The sequence below is a fragment of the Wyeomyia smithii genome, chromosome 3, assembly GCF_029784165.1.
Source record: "Wyeomyia smithii strain HCP4-BCI-WySm-NY-G18 chromosome 3, ASM2978416v1, whole genome shotgun sequence".
Lineage (NCBI taxonomy): Eukaryota > Metazoa > Arthropoda > Insecta > Diptera > Culicidae > Wyeomyia > Wyeomyia smithii.
In genome coordinates this window covers 14,332,223-14,343,123 of record NC_073696.1, presented here as the reverse complement: position 1 = coordinate 14,343,123, position 10,901 = coordinate 14,332,223, and the positions used below count along the sequence as shown (strand labels likewise).

General features: G+C 39.7%; 1 protein-coding gene across 1 annotated transcript; it reads right to left on the bottom strand.

The window, feature by feature from the left end:
• Positions 1-269: 269 nt before the first annotated feature.
• LOC129733330 (uncharacterized) lies at positions 270-3,402 on the bottom strand. Its single transcript, XM_055695128.1, has 4 exons — positions 2,818-3,402; positions 2,345-2,652; positions 1,856-2,287; positions 270-1,799 (listed from the first exon to the last, which is right to left on the bottom strand). The coding sequence occupies exons 2-4, from the start codon at positions 2,522-2,524 to the stop codon at positions 1,125-1,127; spliced, it is 1,287 nt and encodes a 428-aa protein (XP_055551103.1). The 5' UTR covers positions 2,525-2,652; positions 2,818-3,402; the 3' UTR covers positions 270-1,124.
• Between the last annotated feature and the right edge of the window lie 7,499 nt (positions 3,403-10,901).

Here is a 10,901-nt window from a genome sequence, read left to right as displayed (position 1 = left end):
GGGGAACTTGGTGTGTAAAATGAACTTCACCTCGGTGCTCATTTCCTTCGTGGGGGAAGTGAAATACGAAGTGCCCTACCAGTCGTTGCCATCCGGGGTGAGATAGGTCTCGTCGTCCATCACCACCGCCACGTCGCGATTTGCGGGGAAAAACGGCTTTATTATCTTATTCAGGCGCTGCCGCTGCGTCATTGTATCGACCTCCTGGACAAGTGCACGCAGCGATGTAGCCACTTTTCTCTCGGTCTTCTTTTTCATAATCCTTCGGTGTTGCTTGTCACTCAGAATTATCGGCCGTCCGGCACCGGGCTTTCTTTCGATGCTTTGATTATTGTCCAACAGTGCCAAGATCTCTGTTTGCGAATACCTCCAATGATACGGGAGTTAGGTTAGCTGAGCGCAGAATAAGCAACAATAAACTGACTTTCCACGAAAAATGAATTGACTCTATTATTTTATTATACTTTTGATTGTGCTTGCGGTTAGCAAATTTCTTCATTAAACTGAGTCAGCGCAAATCTACGCAAGAATAGAGAAACGATATTGAGATTTACGATGCAAAGAAGAGATGCCAGAGAGTCCCAGGTTGGCTCTGGGAATAAAGAAATTCGCTATGAGTTAGGTCCTCAGATAAAAATTTACGGCAAATATTACAAAAAAAGCATTACATTGTTAAACTGTTCATCAAGTACCAATTTACTGTATAGCTCATTTTATTGTAAACCTAGGTAAAAGGATATTTGTTTACTTTAAAGAATAAATTTCGGCGAGACCGCTGGACCGTATTTCATTTATTGGAAAATCGTCCCATAAATGGAATGAATCTCCTTGTGTAATAAAAGTGTAAATCCTAATAAACCAGGTTGATACAATAATTAACATTTCGCCTCAACTAAAGATTTAACTGGTGTAAACCCTGTGAGGTACTCTAAAAAATTTATATTAGCTAGTGAGTACAACTGTGTTCTTCTTGCATAATATATTTAGTAAATAATCCTATTATTGTACTATATTCCACATTATTTTCGAAGTACAATATAACAACAATTATGTTTACACTTGTTGGAGCTGCCAACACATTATGCAACGTTCGATACAATAATTAAATTCGACAAACTAATTAATTACTCAAATCCAAACAAGTACTCAATAGTCTCATCAACGGAATCCAGCAGCCGTTCCCGGTAGTTGCAGTCTTTCTGAAAGAACTCCATTATAGTGGCATCACGGCTAACGAGACAGAACTCGTGGTAAGCATCCACATCCGTTACGTGTAAATCTCCGAGAAATCCTTCCGGCAGGTTGACGAAGGCTAGTAAAACCCCCGACCACAGAAGTCCTACCAGTCGGTAGTGCTCCAGGCTCTCTACATATTGTTTCCACGGTAGAAGTACTTTTATGTCGAGATTCAGCAGCTGTAATTTTTCACTCAGTCGTCGATAGTAATATTCCATGTAGAAATCGTAGTGTTCGTCGCGATGGCACCGCCGAGTTAGAAGATAAATCGTACACAGAAAATCTATTGCCGGTGGCAAATACCGGGCAATCTGGAAATCTATTAGGATGCAACTTTTCGGTTTGTCGTAATCGATCGTCCCAGTGAGGGGGTCATTGTCGAATTTGAACATCATGTTATTGAACCACAGATCCCTGTGAACGATGACGGACTGAAAGCGATCCGTAGGCTTCGACAGCTCAAAAATTCGTTCCATTTTATTTAGCATCTCTGATGCCATTCTTGTTTTGTACGCTGCTGTTCGAGCATATCTGGAACCTTCCAGTGCCACTTTAAAAATCCCCTGTGAACATTAAATAAAGGTACCTAATCATGTATAATCCACTTAATTGAACAAACCTTCAAACCAACTGTGAACCACGTGCTCTCCTTCATGAATGTGTTCTCAGTCAACATGGATCCAAATTTAGCATCCAATCTTTTACCGGCCATTTGGTTGAACTCCAAATCTAGCGAGCAAGCATGCATTTGCGCTAGGGCATCGAAAATAGTCAGTAAATGCGCTTTTCCGAAATCTTTTCGCCAAGGCATCGGTCTATAACCACTGCTGTGAAGATCCTCCATCACCAGGATGTCATCCCGTGCCAACCAGCAAGATGGGTGCCACTTCGAGACCCGGCTCGGATCCTGACTGAACGCAGAGAACAGCTCCCGATAGGAGTCAGCTTCTTTTTTGAAAACACCGATCTCCTGTATTATCTCTCGTTGTTTCGGGTCTGTGTAGGGTAGACATTTCACGAAATAATTCAACTCTTTGCTTTTACCGTTCACCTATAAAATGTTTTAAAGTTGAAAGGTTTGTGGGATTTTAAAGGTTGGGCTCACTACTTTCACTGTAACGATCAGGTGGGCGTATTCTCCTAGGAAACCCGGCTGGCCAGGGACCTTCTCGAGCCGATAGTTAAGAATTTGAATCGTATCATCTTCGGCAGTTAATAATTTGCCTTGTTCTAGCCGAACCACTGCGGTGCAATCGCTGAGCGATATAAGACGATTTAAAGGTGTCATCTTTTGTACCAGTGTCAGAGCTTCTATTTATAACGACAATATTATCGCTCCGTACGTTCTACTTGTGGAACGAAGCTCACGAGTGTGACTACTGGTAGTAGAATATCTTTCATTCTTACTACAGCTTGCTAGAGATATGAATGGCACTTTAGGAAAATGTGTCACCCAAACTAAATCTCTGGTTGGTTAGTTCGGATATGCCTTTAGATAATGAATTTTGTGTTCGCTTACGGAGTGGCAAATGTACCGAGAAAAAATGTCTAAGCATTTATCTGGGTGTTGGCGGTGCTTACCTTATTGTTTGACACTTATCTAATCATGTTAATGGTAGCGTCCTGAACGTTGTTTATTGTTGCGCGTATTATAGTCGTCAATCCGCGTATATATCTATCTGATTTTCACATACATCCTGTGCCCTACCTTTAAGACTGAAATAAAATTACTGTGAATGCATCGCAAAATAATTAAAACCAAGTAGAACTTTATGTTTTATTTTTGTTAAGCATAAAAGGAGGTTAATAGTACCTACAGCAAGAAAAACTAAATTACCTAACACAATACACTGATATAGACATCATCACTGAACTAAAATTGCCATTGAAATGTATACCATACGTATTAATATGTATGAAAGAAATTCATTGTTTCATTTTGATCATTTAATTCATATTCTATACGTAAAACAAATTTTAACATTTGCGGTAAAAAAATGGACTTTTTTCAGATGGTGATGAAAAAAACTAAGACTACACCCTTGCGAGCGGCCTTCCGGCAGTTAACCAGAACATTCGCCATGGCGGACGAAAACATGCGTGTAGGCATGTTTTTAAACTCTTCTTCGTTTATTCATTGATTCCTCCTCCGTTTTCGCGATAATTTGTTGGAATAGATTTGCGCTTCAAGTTTGCCCAGAAATTCTCGATGGAACGCAGCTGGGGAACGTTGGGCGGATTCGCCGACTTCGTTACCACTTACCACATCGATTTTCAGCCGCTCCATCTCCTCCCACAATCGCTTCGAGTAGTGGGCCGACGCCAAATCTGGCCAGAACACCGTGTCTTCGCGCTTATGGTATTTCTTAATGAACGACGCAACTTCAGGCAGGCATTTCGTACTATAAATTTCCCCGTTCACGGCCAGCCCGGAGCGAAAGAAGAGCAACTTTGACATCCTTTTTCGCTGATTGTCAACCACAGCCTTCCTGGGGAACTTGGTCTGTGAAATAAACTTCACCTCGGTACTCACTTTCTTCGTAGGGGAGGTGTGCCCGATCAGAAAGACAAAACAGAAATGTAACAGAGGCTGTTAGTTTGTTCTTTAAAAAACCTCTCAGGTTGTGATTTAATTTTGATCCCGTTAGGTGTTGAAATAACAGAAATCATAACAAAAAATATTCTACTAATATCAAACTCATAGCAAACTTTGTTACTAATGTATCAGCTTTCTAACAAAATTAGATAGCACGTAGAACAGCATAATAACAATCATTGTTATAAACAACAGGTTTTGATAGAGACGAAAAGATTGTTAGGTTTGTTTCAGAACAACTTTATTTCATGATTTGTGATTATAACTCATTCAGATTCAATTTTGTTATCCAAAGCAAATGGGAAAATACAAAATCGTATCAAAATATGTTATTTGTATCTCCCGTTGATAAAATTTTGTAATTATTTAGTTATGCTCTTCTGATCGGGTGCCCTGCTAATCGTTGCCATTCAGGATGAGATAGGTCTCGTCGTCCATCACCACTGCCACGTCGCGATTCGCCGATAGAATCGACTTGACCATCTTAATCAACCACTGTCGCTGCGTCATTGCCTGCAGCTCCGAGACCAGTTGACGGGACTACCGCTTCCTGACATGTATGTCCGAGTTCTGCAGATACTTTTTCACTGTTTTACCGCATGCACCAACCTCCTGGCCAAGTGCACGCACCGATTTAGCCACTTTTCTCTCGGTCTTCCTCTCAGCTCCTTTGAAGCTTCTTGTCGCTCAGGGTCGTTGGCCGTCCGGAACCGGGCTTTCTTTCGATGCTCTGATCGTTGTCCAATAATGTCTAGATATTGTAGATGCCGGAACGGGCATACCCGGTGCCACACGATGTCCGTCTTTGACGCGGCGGGGTACCGTTCTTTGAACGCGCACACTTCTGAACAGAGTAGCTTCACTTTTTTCGCCATCACATTTAAAGTTTGACTGATAGACTGCCGTAATCTCGCAAACCGACGTAAGCGCCAAAGTGACCGATTTGTGTTTTTTGCGATTAAACGATAGTACACACCAAACCGGACCTATAGAAACCGATTTTTTTTCAAAAGTGCAAAAAATAGCGTCATTGATTCACGAAAACGAAATGACGTACCCGCCATTTCTACTCAACGTGACGTAAATCCAACCCAACTATGTTTGTGATGCTTTTATTGCATTCAACGACTCGCAAATTAATCCAAATTTGGCATGTAGATTTTTTGGAAGCAGGAAATATTTCGATGGTGGTACGACCCGATCAGAAGGGCATAACTAAAAAATTACAAAACTCTATCAACGCGAGATACAAATAACATATTTTGATAAAATTTTGTATTTTTCCATATAATTTTGATAACAAAATTGAATCTGAATGAGTTATAATAATAAAACCTGAAATAAAGTAGTTCTGAAACAAGTCCAACTAATTTTTAGTTCTTATCAAAACCTGTTGTTTCTAACAATGTTTGTTATTATATTGTTCTATATACTATCTTATTTTGTTAGAAAGCTGATACATTAGTAACAAATTCTGTTATGTGTTTGATATTAGTAGAATCATTTCTGTTATAATTTCTGTTATTTTAACACCTAACGGGATCAAATTGAAAACACAGCCTGTAAGGTTTTTCCCGTAACAAACTAACAGCTTCTGTTACATTTTTGATTTTTCTTTCTGATCGGGGACACCTCTCTATTCTCTGCAAGAGAAGGGTTTCGTCCAAGTAAAACACATATTTGAAACAATTTTTCTGGAATACACTAAAGTCGCTTTTTACGCGGGGGATACGTGCCGCGTAAAAAAAACCGCGTAAATTCCGGAATCCGCGTAAAAAAAACCGCGTAAATTCCGGAATCCGCGTAAAAAAAAACATCGTTAATTTTACATTCCGAGTGAACGGGAACCGAAATCCGGGCAAAAAAATACCGCGTAAATTCCGGAATCCGCGTAAAAAAAAACGCGTAAATTCTGCAATCCGCGTAAGAAGAAAACCGCATAAATTCCGGAATCCGCGTAAAAAGAAAACCGCGTAAATTCCGGAATCCGCGTAAAAAGAAAACCGCGTAAATTCCGGAATCCGCGTAAAAAAACGCGTAAATTCCGGAATCCGCGTAATAAAAGCCGCGTAAAAAACCGCGTAAAAAGCGACCTTAGTGTATAGCTTAAAATGATCGAAATGATGCCCACGAGCCAAGAAATGCCTCCAGAGACTATTTTGAATTCTAAGATGGCAACTTCTGGCTTCTTAATAACAGACCAAAATGGCCAAATACCACCCAGTATGAGAATTTTCCAGAATGCCCAGAGACCAGAAGTTAAGCCTTTTTGAAATTCAAGATGACGACTTCTGCTCTCTGAAAAACATCCCAAAATTATCGAAAACCACTCAATATGGATATTTACTGTATCGGGATGATAAACAGGAGCCTACAATTGACCCCAGAGAAGACCGTATTAATCTCCGACCACGGATTCTGCTTAGCGGGGATGAAATCGAGGTAGTTTGCAAATGTGTGCACCTGGGCTAACTGGTGATCACCGAGAACAACATTAGCAGAGAAATTCGTCGAGGTCCTTTGGCGGAAAATCGTGTCTTTATTGGACTCTGAAGGACGCACTGCTCGAATAAAATTCGCCACAGAACGAAGTTAAGGCGAAACCTCATTGAATCCAAAAATGGCCGACTTCGAGTCACCACTTCGAATTTTCGAAAGCACAAGACTCAGAAATAGTTAATGCGTTCCCTGTGCTATTTTATTTTTTGCTGTGGTGAAGCAAACAAAAAATAGAAGTTTCATAGAGAACGCAATGAGTGTTTCCGAGTCTTGTGCTTTTGAAAATCCGAAGTGGTGATTCGAAGTCGGCCATTTTTGGATTCAATGAGGTTTCACCTTAACTATCTACAAAACTTTGATCATACTGGAGCCCTCCAAGGCCACGAACAACTAAAGCGCACTTATTTTTTTGTACGGAAGAAGTGCAGATGGAAGATGGCAGAGGCCACGAAAGCTATTATATTCCAAACTAAATTCATTTCCAAAAAAGTATTCTCGAATCGAGACTTTTTGCCTGATCATGAAAAAAAATTGAGCGACTTGTCGCATACTACGATGGATGTACGTCAATCGGTTGTAGAAACAGTGAAATAAAAATCGCTGTTTCTACTAGAGATGGTCGGGCATGGGAAATTTGTTACCCGTACCCGACCCGTACCCGACATCGAGAATTTTCAAACCCGTACCCGACCCGAACCCGGAGTCGGGTTTGTTTAAAATACCCGTACCCGACCCGAACCCGAAAAATTTTGTTTTCAACTACCCGTACCCGAAAGAAAAATACCCCGAAATTGCCGGTACCCGACCCGTACCCGACCCGTCCTGGATTTTTATTTTATTTTATTCATATTTTTTTAAATACCTGGTTACCTCGCACATTCTATGCACTGATTGTCATAAGGTGGTTTCTCGAGATGATGGCCGGAGTTGGGCTAGACCCGAGTGTTCATGTGAACGAATGTTAATGAACCAGAGTTCCAGGGATTTCAATTATTTATTTTGTATGCATACGTTGATTCATATACACTGCTGAAAATTTTTATTTTGTAATTTACCCTACTAGCACAACACGGAGAATGGTGAAAAATGCATGTCTGGTAGAGTTTAAATAAGACGACGAGTTTTATGTGCACATTGTAGCAATCAGGAATCTAAAATTCGGTATAACACAGATATTTCTGTACATGCGGCATCCCTGGTCACAGTGCAAACCAAGACCTGGGAGGGAGAAACGAATGCTACACTAAAAATTAATCGAAACAGATGACACGCACATTCGTCGTTTTTTGATAGCGCGTAACTATCTTCCTGCTGTAACCCGAGTATAACTCGAACATCACGAATACTAAATGTGCAAATTTGTGTGCAAAACACAGATTTTTCAAGTCAGTTTGTTCAGATTTTTGAGTTTATTTATATTTACGTAGACTTGCGCAGAGTTGCAATAATTTTACAATTTCATACCTCACTATTTTGTGAAACGAAAATCAAGACTCAACCGTGATGAAGTGTATAGTTCGAAACTGTTACCAAACGACTTTTTTTTATACCCGAGTAATAATTACGTAGGGGGTCGGCCGAAAAGAGTTTATTTGCAAACATTGCTTGCACGTTTAAACAACAAAAATGCTTTTAAAAAAATGGGCAAACTTTCAAAACTCGTAGCTTACCAAAGGACAGAAATATTAGTGTGGATGTTTCATTTTTTATTTTTTATTGTTTATTAATATCGTCAAGCAAATGTAGACTACATAAATATTTCATTACAGTTATTATTTGTTTACAATGTTCTTGTTACGAGCTAAATATTTCTAGTGTATTTCAGACAGATTGTAATTTGATTTTTTGAAACTGTTATGCCAATGGTTTTACAATGTAGATTATACTGACACATCATTCGATTTATGGGACCATTTTTTGGATAATTAGTTCTGCATTGTTTTTCCGAAAAAAAGTTTTCTCGTGCTAAGATGCCGTGAAGGTGTATAAAAGCTGAGTTGTGATAGTAATGCAGATGAGTCTATACGATTCGAAATAATGTCATTGACGAAGCTTAGCATTGCAAATTCGCGGCGTTGTTTAAGTGTTTGCAGACATGCAACGTGCTTCATACGATGGCAGAGGGTATGCAATCCAATTCAAGTTGCGAAGCGCGTAAAGAAGGAAATGTTTTTGGACTGATCCATATGAGATTACAATATTCTACAATAGGTCTAACATATGTAACATACAATAGTTTGATAGTGTACGGGTCTTAAAAATTGTGGCTGAACCGCTTAGCAAAGCTCAGCATCAGAGCTGCGATTAATCCAAGCAAAATGTTGACTATGACGAGAAAGAAAATATCATCGCACTCGTTTTTTTCTCTAATGAACAGCCAGTAACCATCACAGTAAGCGTGGAGATCCGACAAGTGAATCAATATCTTGTCTCTTTTGTTGCCATTTTCGGGTTTTCATTGTCAACCGTCGTGAATGTACAGAGTTTACTCGGAAATATCACTGCAATGCAAATCTAGGTGATTTTTGGAACATCAAAAATCGGTTCAGTAGCGTGATTATTTCAGTGCCAGCTTGAAGTTTGTTGCTATCAGGATTTTTTAAGTTTGATTTCCTTTGCTGTATTGGGATTACTACGCTAGCGTTTGTTCTGCCATTGGTAAGATCATTGAAATGAGAATAATTTGGATGATCGATTTTAATTTAATATTTGTTTAACTAGATTGTTACAAAACCAAACATGACTGAAACTGAAATTGAACCGTTTCAAAGTTGAACCGTGCCAAAATTTAACAGGATCTGTATATAAATATATATACCCATACATTGTTAAAAGTGTTCTGTTTTGCCACCCGCGATTCATTTTTTGCCGCGAACTAACACTGTTTTTGGTTTAAGCTACAACAAGCACGATATTCAAGTGTCAAATTCATAAACTCAAAGAGTAACTAAAAATGGAATATTATTTTTCAGATATGAGATCATTTGAAAAAAAAATAATAGAATTTGTTTATTACAATTGGTGTTGTGTTTATTACAATTGGTGTTAAAAAGCATATTCTCTACTGAGAATATTCAAAATGTACCAAACTTAAATACGCTCAGTTACAAAACGAAGTAAAGGCCCGAATACACACACGGCGTGACAACGCCTTCCTGACGAAAATTGTCAGTACCTTCTTAAAACCTTTTAATGTGCCTTCTAGCATCTGCCACCTTCCACTCGTCTACACGGAAGGAGCAATCACGCCGTCTCGAACTCCGGCGTGCGCTAACCTTCTTGTCGTCATGCCACCTAATTCATGTTTGTTTATGTTTGTTGGGAGAAAAAAAAGGCAACACATTTCTAGAATTACCAGCAGGCGGAAAATGATACAACACGGCGTGCCAGCGCCTTCGCCAAAAGAAGACACAAGACCGCGTGGAAGGCACGATGCGTCTACACGGAAGGCAGTCAAGTACGCAGCTGAAGGCGGCGAACGACTACCTTCTTCACTAGAAGACAAAGCAAGAAGGTTCTGGTTGAAAAGCGTCCCAACGGAAGGCGCGTTTACGCCTTATACGCCGTGTGTGTATTCGAGCCTTAATAGTTGTTTATTGACAATGCTTTTAGTCGGCGTGCAGCCAAACCGAACCAAGCGTCGAAAGACATTTACCGCCGCGATTGCTGTGTAGGCAAGCTGCTACAGAGAATTTTTGTTATAATATCGTTATCAAATGCCCAAACGATTTCGTTACTTCATAATAGATAGATTATTACTACTCATATCCACTGGGTGTCAATAACTCAATCTGAGAAAACGGCGCTTAGTTCAGTCTGTTCGCACGCCGACCATATATCAATATCATACATATCAATTGAAGAAAAATCATTGATTTTATGTTTGCTATCCTAATAACATCATGCTGTCAAAATGAACTTGATATTTCTGCTGGTTCAATCTCAGTACAGCAATACCCGAATGATGGAGAAAGATAGCAAGAAAAAAATGAGAGTGAGAGTTGACGCTAACAGAATCATCGAAACATCGCAAACTCTTTTGTAATGAACCATGCATCGTAGTTGGCTGATTCTGGTGTTGCATCATTTTGGCGTAATTACAGTAGTATGATATTGACTTTCCACAGCTCTGCTCAGCATACTATTTGATTTACTTATGATGGAGTTATAGTATCATAATAAGTATTTTTCGAATAAGTCCACGGTCAAGAAAAATGCAATCATTCTTCTATAGAAATCAATGATACCGTTACCGATGCAACTTCGTGTTGCTTCGTATCCGTTTCTCCCTCCTAGACCAAGACTATGCTAAAACACTTAGGCTAGAAAAGTTAATAATTAAATTCTCATAATGCACGAAAATCGAATTACCCGTACCCGACCCGTACCCGACCAGTTGAGAATTTTTCAAACCCGTACCCGACCCGAACCCGAAGCCTTGGTTTTTAAATTACCCGCACCCGACCCGAACCCGAAAAATATTTTTTGGCGTTACCCGAAACCCAACCTGAACCCGTCGGGTACGGGTATCGGGTAAAAATACCCGTACCCGACCATCTCTAGTTTCTAC